We start from the raw sequence: 17931 nt of genomic DNA, 5'->3' as shown, positions 1-17931 counted from the left end.
GGATGTCAGAAAGCGTTCATACATCCCTCAACGAAATTCAGAGAAATCTCTTAACTTGTCGTCCCACTGTTGGGAAATAAGTCCAGGTCTATTTATACAGTGGGGTTAAAGCTGTTAACCCTTTACGATGTTCAAAAGTGGGTTATTTATTAATACAAGAATGTTTGAAGATGGTTATAATAAAGGCCTTTAACGATTATTATCACAAGTTAGTGAAAATAGCCGCAACTAAACCTTTATAAATTCCTGGACCGGCTCTTTGACATTTAAATAACCTGCACGGTAATAGAATTTTAGTATACGGGCATTAGTAACCGGTCTTAAATATCTTGCAGATTATGTAAATAATATAAGAGAGCATTCAAAGCCATAAAGTAGTATTATTCAACTGCAGACATATTAGCCAAAACAAAAAAAAATAGCTGAAATGTCAAATTTTAATAATAGATACCTATTGCATTTTGATACCTATAGGATCAGGACAACGAATAAAAAAAGGATAGCTAAAAATGAATGTCCCTTTTCATTTGCAAGTTTGATATCTTTCAATCCTTGGTATGAACTAATTAAATAGCGTTAATATTTTTATAAACCATTTAAATAACAAATCTTAATAAATCGATACTACATGAAAGTAGCAAATAATCGATTTTTCATGTGCAAAAGATCGAACAAAAAGCTACATTAGGCTGGTTCCTTTTGCCACAGACAACACACCTTTTATTTGATGATTAGTGTTGTGCGATGTGCCAAGCTGCCAAACAAAAGTCAACAAAAATATTGAGCATTTGTAATGTTTTATGTTGAATTATAAAACCCTAAATAATGGGAGACTATAGCAGATTTGTGTTAAAGAAGATATGTTGTACGTGTTTAAGCGTTGATAGGAAGCTAAGCCAACTGTGCAAATTAGAGGATGGTGTAAACAACTTATTTTTCCTACTTTCGTCCGATTCTGAGGCATACAAGGTAAAAACAATCATTGTAATTCACCTAAGAATGTTTCCTGTATCCTTATAACACAGTCGTCCTGACCGATTACCGCCACGGTGGCCTCCAGAGAGATTTTCCAACTACGCGAAAGGTAAAGTGCACAACTGTGTGCAAACATAAGGGAACTCTGTCTACTATATTGTCTCTCATAGTGAGAAGGGGCGGCATCTCCGACACGACCGGTAAAAGATCAGGCGCAGGACCGTCCGACTGACTCTCCGAGGCACGGTTGTGAATCACCGACAATTTCCAAACTACAGGCTGGTACTAAGAAATAAGTGATTGATAAACCCAATACCCGACCTGACCAGGGCCTCGTGATTTGCAGTAGGACATGCCCACCGCTAGACCAACTAGGCAGTTACCTTGCAGTGCCTTATACATGTTCAACATCTGAAACTTATCCATCCAATCCCGCAATAATCATTTCACTGATATTTCTGGTGTTAGCTTGAGTCAACAGGATCTAAGACCAATCCCAATTCTCAGGCCTCCGATCTTATAGGAGAGAGAGAATCGCAGCATTGACCCCAGCTGCTACAATTATTTTGGACGTAGCAATGCATAATTTGAAACAATGTGTTAAGACTGATTTAAAAAATTAAAGTAATACTATACAATTGATGAATTTCATAGTGACAAGCTTGCTCATAAATTTAAATATTTGTTAAATTTCAGAATTCTATTGGGAAAGAGAAACTGCTTAGTTTTTTGCCAGCTTCTCAGTCTGCCTTCATTTAAATCACTAGTAGAATTACTACAAATAGACAGCCTTGACATAAAAGTGCTTAAGACCTAAGGCTACTGACACTGATAATGAGTAAATTTCTTATTTCAATGCTGGTTGATTTTAATGTTTATTACCACAGCTAGCAGTTGCCTATGTTCTTAATAAGCATTTATTAAAATTTTTACATATCCTGTGAGAATTTTGACAATGTTTGATTTCCAGGGATAAAAAGGAGCTTATGTTGCTGCTGCTATAATGCTGTCACTTTGCACCTCGATAATAATTGTTAAAGTAGCCTATGTTACTCTCTCTCTCTCCTCAGAGACAGTTACTGGTGACTGGGACTCTGTTGAAGAAAGTGTAGAGTTTGAGTTTGCATGTGCTGTACCATCATCCTCAAGGCCTCCTCTCTCATTGGTTAGAGAGAATTAGAGCATAGTGGGTCTATGCTCTAATTCTCTCTAACTACTGCGCTAAAACATGTTAATGGACTTTAACAATAATTATAATGTTCTTTACTTAAGATTATATGTTAAGTTATCAGTCCCAGCAATTCTTTCTTTCTCTGGGCTTGTCTCCGCACTTGGTCGGCCGGAACCTTCCGTTGTACGTAGTGCCACTGGTACGGCTCCCCGCTGGGTCACTCCAGCCAACTGAGCTCACTCCAGAAGCTTCCAGGGCTTTAGCAGGCCCCCCAATTCACCAAGTGGTTCAGGGAGTGATGCTGTCCCAGCTATTATTACTAACATATCTTAATTAGTATTATAAATGAAAACGTATGTTTGTCTGTCTATTGTTCCTTCACATTCTCACTAAGCAACCAATCAACTTAAGTTTTTGTAATGAGTTAGTTTAAACGGGGGAGAGTAACATAGCCTAATTTTTATCTCGGGAAAACAAACTGTCCCCACAGCAAATGTCTGTCTCTAATGATATACAATTACATTTAAATAAATTTAATTTTCAGGCAATGTTCAGTAGAGACGCAACACATCTGTTCATTTGCTGGGAATGCAACTCTTTTATGAGGAGACAAAGAAAGTTTCGAGACCAAGTGTGCATTGCTCAGAAACAGCTATGTCAAATTTTTGATGAACAAATTACTGTAAGTAGGTGAACTTGACGTAAACTTCAATACCACCTTTCACTGAACTACATAAATAATATTCGATAGAAGCAGGCGATACTTTGCGGAAATCGATAGTATATTATGAAAATTAAGCTTAATTTGCTATACTCCGCGGCCAGCAGCAGACCTGACTTAACAACTATTGACTTGTGCATGCGTAGAGGGTAAATTGCCAAGGATCCGTTTGATGTGGAGTATATGGTTTGAAGTAATTATAAATTACACCATACAGATTCTGCTGCTGTTAGCGGAGTATAGCAAATTAAGCTTAATTTTCATTACATAAATAATATCCAGCCATAGCTGACGACTTAGCGTATCCAAAAACAAATACTACATTTTAAAGGTTCTTTTCAATATTTTTGCACATAAATTTACTTTTAAATTAAAATTTTATTTCATATCACCTCTTGAAATCGTGCGACATTCGTAGAAGGCTAAATAACTCCTGATTTTCAGCCAAAAGGCGCTGCTGTTTGGCTTAGCAGAAAACAGTATTGATTGGGGTCATTATCTGTATAACTAGAAAATTTGTTTGATAATTTTTTTTATACTGATCCAGAATAATTAAGTGTTCTTTTTTTCCAGCCAAAAGCACAAAATAGTCTTTCAAAATTAGCTTGGATCCATAGGAACACTTATGACAAAGAATATATATTTAATGACAATATAATAGACAATTTTATAGATTGCGGACCAGATATAAAAGGTGAAACGGAACAAACACTACCCTTAATTTATATAGATAAGGAATTAGCTAGCATAAGTGACGAAGATATGACTGCAGATATTATTGATGAGATAAATGTAATAGACAATAAAATAGAAATTAAACCACTTCTGTTGAAGAAAGGGAAATTAAAAAAAGATATTAACAAAAGAGTTTCGATTAACAGAAAAGTTAAAAAACAATCTACTTATAACAAAGAAGAAGATATCATAAATAAGAAAGCATTAGAAAATAAAGTAGAAATAAAAGCTCTTTTGTTAAAGAATAGAAAATTAAAAAATGATATCAACAAAAGAAAAGTTGATAATCAGGAAAACATGATTTTATTAGAAAATGAAATAGTAATAGAACCGCTATTGATAAATAGAGAACTAAAGAATGATGAAATGAACAGGAGAAAAGTTAAAAACGGAGAAGAATGTGTAAAGGAAGAGGGATTTTCTAGAATAAGAATGACAGAGGAAGAGTTATTGGATAGCATAGAAAAGAGAAAGTTAGAAGAAGGTTATGTTAATGCATCAAACAAATGTAAATCATGTGTTGACGTGTTTAAGGATGAAATTGAATTAGAGGAACACAACAAAAGATTGCATGTACAGGTGAGAACTAACAAACCTATTTCTTACTGATCTTTATATATATATTTCTTGTGTGCATGTGTATGTCACTGAACTCCTCCTAAACGGCTGGACCGATTTGAACGAATTTGTTTGTATGCGTTTGTGTGGCAACCTGGATGGTTTAGATTCACAAATCAGCCCGACAGATGGCGCTGGGTAGTATTATTATATAAGTGAAAGTATGCGAGGATGAGGAAGTATAGATGTATTGATTATTGTAACTCTTCTCGTACTGAATGGAACTGACTTCAATTTAAATTGGAGATAAGATTGTTTATGCTGGTTTAACACATAGGCTACTTTGTACCGTGGTAAACAGTGGTCCTCGCGTTACTTGTGAATAACTAAATTTGATCTACGAAACTAAGGGGTCTACGAAAACTGGGCTGTCCAGTATAGGGTTTCCGGTCCAGCACCTTGGTACCCCAATGTTTATCAGTTCTCCGAGCAATGGTCCAGTGACACTTCTACTTTTATTTACTACTAGCTGACCCGCGCAACTTCATCTGCACCGAATCGGTTATTAGAGGTTTTAATATCTTAAAAAAACCTAGAAACGAATTGCAGCGCTACCTACCAGGTTCAGTTTTATTTCCAAACTATGTATCTCTTTCTATGTTATTCGCGGCCGGGCGGCCAGCTTAATTTATCTTGCTTTTTGCGTTTCTATACCCGTCACAACTTCTTTGAAAAATTTAAAAAGAAATTTGCAGGTATATAATTAAAATTAATATTTATAAAACTACTAGTTGTTTTTTTATAAATTTAAAATGCATATAAAAAATTTTCGGAACCGACAGGATTTGAACCTGCGACTCTCGGGCAATCGCGGCCTGAGCGCTTTCACCAATTAAGCTACGGCTCTCCTACCGTCGATGCCGAAATTAGTATGTGCCTTTTACATCAGTCTTATAGCGACTGTAGCGTCATCTAGTAGGAAACGTTGCAGTTTCGATCTACTTTTTCAAAGGTCCATATTACAATGAGAAACGTTTGAAACAAGAGATGACACATTGCTTAATTTATAAAATTTGATAATTCCTCCAAGTGTAGGTAAAAACACTAATAAAAATTATAAAAACTACTAGTTGTACCCTGCCACGCTTTGCTGTGGCACATTTTTATGGAATGGTTGAGAAATGAGAAACAAAATAAAGTTTACATTACATAATATAAGAACACAACATTTTTACACAATATTTTTAATATAAAGACTATCTGGTTTGCCGACTCGGGAACACGCAACATACAGTTGTCCATGTGAAAAGCAATTCTATAGCAATCCTAAGCGTAGCTTTTGGTATTTATCAAGTACATTTTTATAATAATCGAATCCACAGCCTTGGACTCAGGAAGTAGGGTCGCTGCGAACTGCGCAAATCGGCCGTCTAGAATCGATAATAAGGGGAATTGTGTGTTACAGAAGCCGAAGTTTATACAATGTGACATATGTCAGGTATACATCAAGTTCTGACATTTTTAGTAGTGGGAATCGAACCCACGGCCTTGGACTCAGGAAGCAGGGTCGCTGCGAACTGCGCAAATCGGCCGTCTAGAATCGATGATAAGGGGAATTGTGTGTTACAGAAGCCGAAGTTTATACAATGTGACATATGTCAGGTATACATCAAGTTCTGACATTTTTAGTAGTGGGAATCGAACCCACGGCCTTGGACTCAGGAAGCAGGGTCGCTGCGAACTGCGCAAATCGGCCGTCTAGAATCGATGATAAGGGGAATTGTGTGTTACAGAAGCCGAAGTTTATACAATGTGACATATGTCAGGTATACATCAAGTTCTGACATTTTTAGTAGTGGGAATCGAACCCACGGCCTTGGACTCAGGAAGCAGGGTCGCTGCGAACTGCGCAAATCGGCCGTCTAGAATCGATGATAAGGGGAATTGTGTGTTACAGAAGCCGAAGTTTATACAATGTGACATATGTCAGGTATACATCAAGTTCTGGTGGCTGCCGGACCACAGATCCGAGCATTTCTTGAAATACCAATGCAACTTTTGCACCAAAGAGTATTACACCGCCATAGATATATTGTTACATTTGAAAAACATACATTCTATGAGGAATGCAATAACACCGGGAATGTTAAAAAAGGTGAGATTATTTATATTTATTGAATGTTTATTGTCGTAGCGGTGATAGCCCAGTGGGTAGGATTTCGACTTCGCTTTCGGTGGTGCCGAGTTCGAATCACAGAACCTCTTAACTTGTATATAAATATATAAATATATTACGACAATACACATCGCCATCTAGTCTCAAAGCTTGTGTTATGGATACTAAGATAACTGATGAATAATTATATGAATATGTAATATACATAAATACTTACAATATATTTATAAACAGCCAGACAATGAAAAACATTCATGCTCATCACACAAACATTTTCCAGTTGTGGGAATCGAACCCACGACCTTGGACTCAGAAAGCAGGGTCGCTGCCCACTGCGCCACCCGGCCGTCAATTTTTTTTTTTTTTTTGACAGTAATTAAATTAAAATACTTTATTCCACAGCTCAAAAGAAAAGCAATGCTGACGAATCCAATTCTGGCGCAAAAAAAGAAAGAACGCAATATTGATAGAACTAGTGAAGAGTCCACCGTGGGGTTCAAATGTTCTGACTGCAATACGTATTTTGAGTAAGTTTTTTTTTATGTTAAAACGTTCGAAACCACAGAGTTAAGAACAACCAGAAGCTGTGTACACTACTTATATTGAAGCATCAAAAACCACTCCACGACCATCACGACGATTGACGGCCGATTGGCGCAGTTTGCAGCGACCCTGCTTTCTGAGCCCAAGGCCGTGAGTTCGATTCCCACTACTGGAAAATATTTGTGTGATGAGCATGAATGCTTTATAGTGTCTGGGTGTTTATATGTATGTATGTTCTGAGCATTTATGTATGTTATTCATAAAAATATCCATCAGTCAACTTAGTACCCATAACGCGGGCTTCGCTTACTTTGGGGCTAGATGGCGATGTGTGTATTGTCGTAGTATATTTATTTATTACTAGCGTACCCAGCCCGCTTCGCCGGCCTAGATTTTGCTTTATTTTATTTAAACAATAAACTTACATTATTAAATTTTTAATTTAAGTCTCATAATATATTAAATCATTTATTTCTCTCCGTATTCATTCTCTTCTATTCTCTTCTCGAGCGGGTGAAGATCATTATCTACACCCATGTACACCCAACAATAGAATATCATCATAGTAAATAAAAGCTGTATTTGACAGTTTGAAGGTTCAAAAATAGGAGTGCTCCGATCGTCACCAAACTTTACAGGATTACTCGCCAGGTCAATCTGGAGATTCCCTGAAAGTTTCATTGAAATCGGTCCAGCCGTTTCGGAGCCTATACGGAACATACCCACACACTTTCTCTTTTATATATATAGATAGATTATTACTAATAACTTATTACATGTAAAATATTACATAGAAGTAAGTTGATGGCGACAACTAAATTCGTCAAAACGAAAGCTACGAGAGTTTCACAGGAACAGATATCTCCGTTACAAACATATACTGAAGCTGCACCGGGAGGGTCACAAATGCGCCACATGCGGCAAGTCTTTCGCGTTCAAGAACACTCTGAATAAACACGAGCAGTAAGTGTTTTTTTTTTTTTTTTTTAATTTTTCGACAATACACCCATCGCCATCTAGCCCCAAAGTAAGCGAAGCTCGCGTTATGGGTACTAAGATGGCTGGTGAATATTTTTATGAATATAATACACATAAATACTTATTTATGCTAATACTAGCTTTTGCGCGCGGCTTCGCTCACGTTAAGTTCAATTTTTGATTTGGTAATTTTTAACTACAAATGTTTAAAAAAGTCTTGCTGCTAAATTACTCAAACATCGGAAACTTTATATAAATAATTAAATAAATAAATAAATATGCTACGACAATACACACATCGCCATCTAGCCCCCAAAAGTAAGCGAAGCTTGTGTTGTGTGTACTAAGATTACTGATGAATATTTTTATGAATGATATACATAAATACTTTTAATATACAGATAAACACTCAGACACAAACACATTCGTCTTCATTACAGAAATATTTATCAGTTGGGATTCGAACCCACAGCCTTGGACTTGAAAGGCAGGGTCGCTGCCCACTGCGCTGAGTGAATTTAAATAGGAGGTCCCAGGTTCGATTCCCCGCAGGGGCAATTTGGGAATTCATCATCTGATATTTCTCTGCTCTTGTCTGGTGGGAGGCTTTGACCGTGGCTAGTTACCACCATACCGACAAAGACGTGCCGCTAAGCGATTTAGTGTTCCGGTGCGATGTCGCGTGGAAACCGATTCGGGGTATAACTACTATACTCCCGAACAGCAGCGGCGTGCACTTCATATATGCACAAAAGCACTGCCTACCCTAAAATTGGTATATAGCTCGCATAGGATTTTTGCCATTTTACGCAATTTTCCCGCTGTATGCATAATCTGGTAAGAATCCCAATGCACGCCACCTTAGACTGCATCATCCCAACCCTTCTTCACAACTTCATGTACCCATATTGATTTCGTAGGTTACCCGGTAGAGATCGCTTTTAAGCGATAAGGCCGCCTATTGTACCTTTTCTCATTTTTTTTCTAATGCTTGTTTTTTTTTTATTTGGTGTACAATAAAGTGTATTTCATTCATTCATCACTTACCACCAGGTGAGAATGCAGTCTGAGGAATTAAAAAAAACATATAAATAACACATATAAACAAAAAAAAACATAATTAACATAACATCCCTTTCCCAGGATCCACGGAGAACCTCAGCCCATGGAGCAATGCGCGACTTGCGGTAAAATGGTCAGACGCGACCGCGTAATCGCGCACGCGCGTATACACGCCGCGCGCGCGACCTTCGAGTGCGTCGCGTGCGACAAGCGATTTGTGTCACGCGACTCCTACGAGAAGCACCTCAAGTACGCCAGCAGTCACGCCGTGACCGACGTGCACAAGTTAGTGATTGATTAATCCAGACTAAAATTCCATACTAAAATTCCATACTAAAATTCCATACTAAAATTCCATACTAATATTCCATGCTAATATTCCGTACTAATATTCCATGCTAATATTCCATACTAAAATTCCATACTAATATTCCATATTAAAATTCCATACTAATATTCCATACTAATATTCCATACTAATATTCCATACTAATATGAAATAATGTGTAAAAACACATCTAATACAGCGAGGTTACTATACATTTGATGAATTCCTAAATGACAAGGTTGGAAGCAGCCAGCCTCGCTCTCATCTCCCGCAAGATAGGAAAATGATTGTAAATGTTGATGTTGGATAAGAGCGACTACTGAGTTTCTTGCCGGCTTCTTCTCGGTAGAGTCACTACAAACAGACAGACTAGACGTTTCAAAAGTGCTTATACCTGTGTGCTATAAAGTGCCTACTTGAAAATTAAAAAAAAAAAAAAGATTTGTTTTTTTTTGCCCTCAGGTACAAATGTACGATGTGCGAGAAGGGCTTCCGTACAATGAGAGAGCTGAACGACCACGTAAACTACAACCACATGGGCAAGACGCTATATAAATGCCCAATATGCCATAAGGTAAACGTTATAAAAAAAAAAAAAACCTGCAAGTCGGACTCGCGCTAGCAGCATAAAAACGGCAAAAAAAAACGTGTGTGTACTTATGCACACGCGTTAGAAGTATGGAGGGTAGAGGTAAGGAGAGTCATTTTATATGGGAGAAAAGTTGAAAAAGTGTCCAGTTGTTGCGCTAAATAACAGTTCAAAAATCCTCCACAATGGCGCTGGTGGATGCACAGGGTATGGTATGAATGTAGCAATCGTAGATGAATTGAAGTATGCCGAGTTAAAAAATTTAATGTCATTATCGACTAAAGTAGTTAATTATTGAGAATTTCAACAACTTACGTTGTACAAAATATTGTGGTAAATATACCTAACCTTACTTCCTTGTTTATTTTTCAAGCCTACTCTAACAATATTTATATTTGGCGCTTCTTTTAAGAGTTACCCTGATGCAAATGTGGCGCCATCCTAATTTAATACATTTTGACGACACTTTTTCATATACACAGATGATCCTCCTTACCTCTACCCTCCATAGTTAGAAGTAAAGAACGATGGAAAGATACCCCCGGTATCTTAGAATAAAAAAAAAATCTTTATTACTGTACCTACTCAGCAGAAGTGTTTTTTTTTAAAATAGAAATGATAATTGACAGACAAAGCAGATGGCCCATCTGATGCGAAGTTGAAAAACATCGCTTATAAACAGAGCAACACGTTTTTATAACGCTTTAACAAGATAAAAATCTTTTCAGTACTCTTCTTGATAAAACTAATTATTTGAATAAGAATCAATACTGCGATAAAAAATTGGTTGTCTGTAAAGTCGGCTTACTGACGATAGTTGAACGTGACAACGTCGTAAGAAAATACTGATGGAATGGTTGCATTTTTCAAAAGAAAATTTTAATTTCATTTGTTTGATAGATATTATCGTTGCTATAAACAATTGACACCACATTCACTTTCCACTGCACTTCATCCTTGCCGAAAACATGTAAATGTATTATTGTATAGAAGCTGTCCACGCGGACGCATCGCTCACTCAAGTAGGAGAGAGACAGATGTCGAACGCGGAGGCCGACTGTGCCTCTTTGTCGCTCGTTTCGCGCTCTCGCTTGCACTTCAAGCCTTGAACGCCTCAGAGCGAGGTAACGCCGCATGCGTCATGTTTTTTCGTGCGTGCAGCCGGCTCCATCGAATTATAAGACATTGTCACGTCAAAATGAAATCCACTTTTGTTTCCACCAGCGAACTAATAAAATATTAGATCACAAAAGCGGCTATTGTGAGTTAACTATCATAGTAAGATAGTAGTGTAATCATTAAACATTACAAAATTTAACTCACCGAACACTTATCGGTGAGTTAAATTTTGTGCTAATTTTTTTGCAAATTAAGTTTATATGACGCTTTGTCAATGCTATGTGCACTTGTCATTGACGTGCATATCAGTCCTTGTGTTTGTGTGTGTGCTAATTTGATTTAATTTGAGTTGATTTAATTTAACGTCAAGTCAGTATGTTTGTAGCGACTCTACTTTCGGTTCGGAAGGCGGTTTCCACCGAGAAGTGCCGGCAAGACACTCAGCAGAAATGATAAATTACGAATGTACCATTTCCAGGCGCTAGCGACGCGCAGGTGTGTGACCCGCCACGTCAGTCGCGCCCACCATGGCATAAAGGAGAAGTCGGGCGACAAAATACTGTGCCAGACCTGTGGGAAGGCTTTCCGGGTATGCGCTGTTCTATTATCAAAATAACAGGGTTTAAGGCCGTTGGTTCGATTCCCACAACTGGAAAAAAATGTTTGTGTGATGGGCATGAAGGTTTTTATATAAATACTAGGTGTTTAATGGTTGAGAAAAATAGATAAAAACAATCCTTGGTGCGTATTTTATATCATGCTAAAATTTCAGCCCCATCATTGCAGAACTTTTTGAGTTTTTGAAGCGTACACAAACGAACATAACATTTTTATATATATAGATTATTAGATCTTACAGCTTATATTCTCATGTATCTCTTCTTAATCGTTCTTTCTCCTTCTCCTGTCCAGGACCGTGTGTTCGATTCCCACGACTGGAAAATGTGTGTGTGTGTGTGATGAACATGAATGTTTTTCAGTGTCTGGGTGTTTATATGTACATTATAAGTATTTATGTATATTATTCATAAAAATATTCTTCGGTCATCTCAGTACCCATAACACAAGCTACGCTTACTTGGGGCTAGATGGCGATGTCTGTATTGTCTTAGTATATTTATTTATTTATTTACTATTATTCTCAGCCGCAGAATTAAGAACAGACAGAAGCCGTGTACACGACTAATATTGAAGCATCAAAAACCACTCCACTTTAGTAGTGTTTCACGAACAGGCGGTTACTCGCTTCATTTCATTTAACCGTTGACAGTAATTATTTTACCTCTGATGTTATTAACCTTTACGATCATCATCACATTACCGGCCCACTACAGAGCACGGGTCTTCTACAATGAGAAGGGTTTAGGGCCGTAGTCCACCACTCTGGCCCAGTGCGGGTTGGTGGACTAACGTTTACCATAGAAAATGGGAAGTTTGTGAGATAGCCACATTCCGCGGGTGTGAAGTGAGACGTTCGCGGGGCGTTCTCACTGTTTTTGAACACAATGCACTGCATGCAATAATGACTGAAAGAGGCTTCTGTACGTTCGTAATTCTGTGTTCTCAGTCCCACTTCTGGGCCCAGGCCTCTTATAGTTTGGATAAAGAGCTTATTTCTGCCGCTAAGCTTGTATGGTGAAGTTGCCGATGTAATTAAACGCACGCGAGGCCTCACTCCCGAGTCCACCAGTCCCGCACTGGACCAGCGTGATGGACTACGGCCTAAATCTCACTGTGTGAGGATACTCGTGTTCTGTCGGGTCGGTAATAGCAAAAAAAAAACAATTGAAAACAGGAATGAAAAAAAAATGAGAGAAAACATAAAAGCACTTGTGCGTGAAAACAATCTTTCCGCACGCTACGCGGCTACAAAAAGTACACTTTTCGAGCAACAGCATGAAAAGGTGTTTCATTATTTTCAGGATAAGAAGTGCCTTCGCGAGCACGAGCTAATACACACAGGCGAGAAGCCGCTGTCGTGCGACATGTGCGGTCGCACGTTCAGACAGAGCGCGTGTTTGTATACGCACAGGCGGCGCGTACACAAGGTGGCGCCAAAGAGGCTACAGGTGCAGCATGCAGAGGCAGTGCGGGACGAACAGACTGAAATACATTGACCTATGACACAAATCGTGTTTTATTTTAATGCTTAAATTTATAAATTTAAGCGTGATTAATATTATTTTTAAAACGTAGCTGCCTAAAATGTTTGTTATTTCTGAACTCTCTAAAAACTTTCGAGCATTCTAAAACGTTCGTTCTTTCTAAAACTTTCGAACTTGTCCAAAACGTTCTAGTTTTGTAAAACGTAGGTTTTTATACAAAAATATGCTGAAATTTCACTGCAGGAACGTTTCAAACGTTTGTACTTTGTAAAACGTTTGAAGCGAGTGTTACAATAATAACATCAGAACTGTCTTGAACGGCCGAGTGGCGTAGCGGCAGTGACCTTGCTTTCTGAGTCCAAGGCTGTGGTTAGATTCCCACAACTGGAATATGTTTTGCGTGATGTTCATTAATGTTTTTCAGTATCTGGGTTTTTATGACCCCAGCGCCATCTGTCGGGCTGATTTGTGAATCTAAACCATCCAGGGTGCCACAGAAACGCATACCAAAACATTCGTTCAAATCGGTCCAGCCGTTTATGAGTTCAGTGACATACACACGTACACAAGAAATATATATATATATATAAAGATTAGTATTAATGTGTATTATTCATAAATTATTCATGAGCTATCTTAGTACCCTTAACACTATTGTAATATATTTTTATACAATACAAACTGAGCAATGTGCCAACGAACAGGCAGCTATTTTTTAAATCTGTGGTATTTATTATTGTTTATTGTTATTAGGTACACAAAACAGGTAATTACTAAAAGTAGATCTAAATATAAGTAATAACAAGTTTCGTTCTAAGCTACAACCCAAAGTACTATGTGTACACAACTTGGAATTAAATTAAACAGAAAGTAAAGATAAAATTAAAGTTGAAACAAAAAAGAAACACTTAAAATATAATATATATATGATTTCCCTAAAGATTATGTGCTTAATAATTTGATTTTTAAAAATATTTATCCTTTTGCTAAAAATGTCAATATTACGATTACTTGATACTAAATCATTATAAAGGCGGCACATGCGAACGATGGGATTGTAAAAGGAAGTATATTATTCATACAATAATAAAATATATAAATACCAATTTTGAAATAGCCGTAATCTTTTTTCATGGCATGCAGTTAAATTTTCTTATTATTTTGTGGATATTACAACTATTTCGCAATAGTAGTAACTATTTTCATATTGCAATAAAAATAGCAATACACTCCGCCTAACTTTATAGTGAAAATGATGAAAATATTACTTGCCGTGTTCCTGAACTTTTATTTGGGTATTTATTTATTTTTAATTTTTTTTTGTCCGGTGGAAGGCTTTGGCCGTGGCTAGTTACCACCCTACCGACATACACGCGCCGATAAGCGATTTAGTGTTTCGGTGCCTCACGGTAGCCTCACAATATATTTATAACAATATAGTATTTGTAAGACAACATATTAGTCTTTATAAACAAAAAGTGGATATAAACAGTCGACTTACAAGAAATGGTCATAAATTAGTGACATCTGCATATCGTCTGCGAAAGGTGCAGAAGTCATTTGTGGGATTGAGTATACGCTTTTATAATATGATTCCTAAGGTAATTTTGGACCTACCAATGCATAAGTTTAAAGAATGTGTTAAAACAAATTTATTACAGCGAGGTTATTATACAATTGATGAGTTTCTTAATGACAAGGTTGCTTGGAAGCATCCGGCTCTGCTTTCATCTCTCACAAGATAGAAAAATGAATGTTAAAATGTAAAATGTAAATTTTTGATGTTGGAAAAGAGCAACTGCTGAGTTTCTTGCCGGCTTCTTCTCGGTACTATCTGCCTTCCGAACCGGTGGTAGAGTCACTACACACGGACAGACTTGACGTTTCAAAAGTGCTTGTATTAGGCCTACTTAAAATAAATGAATTTTGAATTTTTTTGCGATGTCGCTTAGAAAGCGAATAGCGTATGACTACCATATTCCCTAACAGCAGGAGTCAAAAAATATATCCCCCGATTATATCCCCTGGGGATATAATAAACGTGTCCTCCTGCTAAAGCACGAACAGACATACAGAAAGCAGTAACATGGAATAGGCGAAGTTGAACCCCGTTTATTATTACACATATATTATTTGGATATTATAAACGCCGGGGAAGGATAAAAAATAGAGCTAGCATATAAAGCTGTTGGAGAAGATAAATAGCTTTAGCTTTAGATTTAAAATAGCTTTAGCTTTAGGTTTAAGTTGGCGTACGAAATTATCACCATCCCGTTACAATTATGTAAACAAATATGTATGAACGCTTCATAAGTGCCTGTGATAGGCCTACATGAATAAAGAAATTTTGAATTTGAATTTGAATAAAGAATTTACTTCTCCCACAGCTTAATATGCTAGCTTTATTCAAAATTAACAAAAAAAAAAAAAAAAAACCATTTATTTCAAGTAGGCCTAATATAAGCACTTTTGAAACATCAAGTCAGTCTATTTGTTAATTACCATTTTTCCTTCAGCGTCTAATCGTCGATCCGATAACAGTTCTTACCCAACTGGGTCTGCCGCCAGTGTTAGGGTAACACGTTCAATCGAAGCATTCAAAATATATTCTTCTTGCCCAGACAGAGGTATATAAACTACCTTATAAAAAATACCTGTCTCCAAATCTTTTCATATTTAAATATGTGGTTTCGTACGTTTTTCCTCAAGCCTTTACGGCGGAACATAAAGGAGCATAGGGCAGTTTCAGGTAAACGTGTTCGTTCGTTTCTACCACCCGTTCTTACATATACAGTGTACGTCCCTCGATTTAGTTACGAACTCCCTCAAGCGTCGAAATTAATTGGTTATGGTTGGTTTAGCTTGTCTTCCATACAATGATACACTCTACATAGCATTACACCCAATAACGACAACAATTGAGTAATAAAGTACCTTTTAAAGTTGCTAAAATTACTTTAAACTGCGCAGCTGTGTACGTTTTTTTTTGTCGCTTCATTATCCTGGCCCGCAATAAACTCGACTGCCAGCATCATCCATACGAACTTTCTAAATCCGTTCTTTTGTTTACAAATTGGGATTGCTCGCACGTGTAGACTGTTGTTGACCATGTCTAATAATAATAAATAAATATACTCTGACAATACACACATCGCCATCTAGCCCCAAAGTAAGCGTAGCTTGTGTTACGGGTACTGAGATAGCTGATGAATATTTTTCATCAATAACATACATCAATACTTATAATATACATATAAACACCCAGACACTGGAAAACATTCACGTTCATCGCACAAACATTTTCCAGTTGTGGGAATCGAACCCACGGCCTTGGACTCGGAAAGCAGGGTCGCTGCCCACTGCGCCAATCGACCGTCACAAACGTTCACAAACTTTCAGACAGTAAACACTTGTCTGAAATAAACTTTTTCTTTTTCTAATTCTGATTTTTCTTCTCTACTTTTAACGACAATTCTTTATAACGCCATAAAACACACAGTCCCCTCAGTGTCGTTACATAGAGTTTACACTGTAATACGTTCTTACATTGGTCGCAGGCAAGTACTACCGATTCGCTTATTTCTGCACCCTGCACCCTGCAGCTTATTTCTTAAGGTCGTGGTTGCTAGTGTAATTACAGGACGTGTTCCTTACATGACGTGCGAAAGCGATGGCGTTACTGCATAGATTTTAACAGTGGGTTTTAATAACTGCTTCCAGTTTCAACGATGACCACTAATCCGAGGAGCGTGAATGTCGCTCTGGAGACCTCGCTGCTATTTCAACCCGGCGAGCAAAACAATATTGCATTCTTAAACAAAATCCGCAACTTCATAGACCAAATAGAAAAAGCTATTACACCGGTGAAGGCTTTCCTGAGATCTGCTGTTGATAAGAAGAATATATTCTCAAAGTTTCTGGAAAAAATTACTCATATACTCCTTAAATATGAGGACCAGGATTTAGAAGAAACTGCCATTATACTAACTAACGAAGTAGAGAAAAAACTTAATGACGAAGAGATCTTCAGCGAAAACACTAAAAATGCTATAATGAAAATACTAAAGGAATATTGCAAAGTAGACGCGAAGCTGATACGAAATAATCTTAACAACGCGTTAAAAGGAAATGAAATCATAGTAACTTTATTAGCCGATAAAATAAACAGTCATTTCGATGAAAACGATTACGTAAAACTAGAAGATTTACTCCACAAAACAGCTAAAAACGTTAAATCAGACAATGCTAAAGCTGACAAAGCTAAAATGGGAGAAATAAAGAAAATAGTCAAAGAGTTTTTGAATATTTTAAAAGACAAATTTGATAGTTTAGACGAATCAATAAAAAACCAGACGAATAAAGATATTGGGAACATGCTCCAATTTTTTGATGTAAGCAAAATATATATAAACGAAGATTATAAAAAGCACAATTCCAAAAAGAAAGCATTCAAAAAGTATCCTAAAAGTAATGATTTCAACGAAAATAAAACAGAAAATATAATCGTAAACAAAGATGTAGAAATATTTGTAAACAGTTCGAAAAATGCAAAAAATGGCACAGACAAAATAGTACATGGAAGTACATATATAAATGATACTGATTTTGAAAAAAATAAACTCGGCAAAGATGAATCCACTGTTTCCGATGGTTAGTTCCTGTGAATGGGATTTTTCGAAGAATATATAAAATAAAACTGATGTATTTATTGGTTTGCAATAAAACTATATAATGTTTTAGATAAATATTTTTATTTCTGTATTATTATGCTTTGTCAAATTTAGGATGATAATTTTGACAGCTCACGATCGTAGGGTATAATCGATAATGAACGTATTCGACCATCGATTATTGTTTTCATAGATTTGGAA

The 17931-nt window shown here is 36.9% G+C and overlaps 2 protein-coding genes across 2 annotated transcripts; both read left to right on the top strand.

Annotated features, from left to right (window-relative positions):
- The first annotated feature begins 747 nt into the window (after positions 1-747).
- On the top strand, positions 748-13079 carry LOC120635841 (zinc finger protein 90-like). Its single transcript, XM_039907026.1, has 10 exons — positions 748-969; positions 2691-2828; positions 3441-4181; positions 6118-6315; positions 6739-6863; positions 7732-7842; positions 9001-9204; positions 9710-9821; positions 11434-11544; positions 12878-13079. The coding sequence occupies exons 1-10, from the start codon at positions 826-828 to the stop codon at positions 13070-13072; spliced, it is 2079 nt and encodes a 692-aa protein (XP_039762960.1). The 5' UTR covers positions 748-825; the 3' UTR covers positions 13073-13079.
- Positions 13080-14265: 1186 nt separating this feature from the next.
- On the top strand, positions 14266-17744 carry LOC120635761. The gene is made up of 2 exons (XM_039906902.1): positions 14266-14355; positions 16781-17744. Exons 1-2 carry the CDS (start codon positions 14313-14315, stop codon positions 17713-17715), a joined length of 978 nt encoding a protein of 325 aa, XP_039762836.1. The 5' UTR covers positions 14266-14312; the 3' UTR covers positions 17716-17744.
- The last annotated feature ends 187 nt before the right edge of the window (positions 17745-17931 follow it).

Source organism: Pararge aegeria, chromosome 27 (assembly GCF_905163445.1).
Source record: "Pararge aegeria chromosome 27, ilParAegt1.1, whole genome shotgun sequence".
NCBI lineage: Eukaryota > Metazoa > Arthropoda > Insecta > Lepidoptera > Nymphalidae > Pararge > Pararge aegeria.
This window is presented reverse-complemented; position numbering and strand designations above follow the sequence as displayed.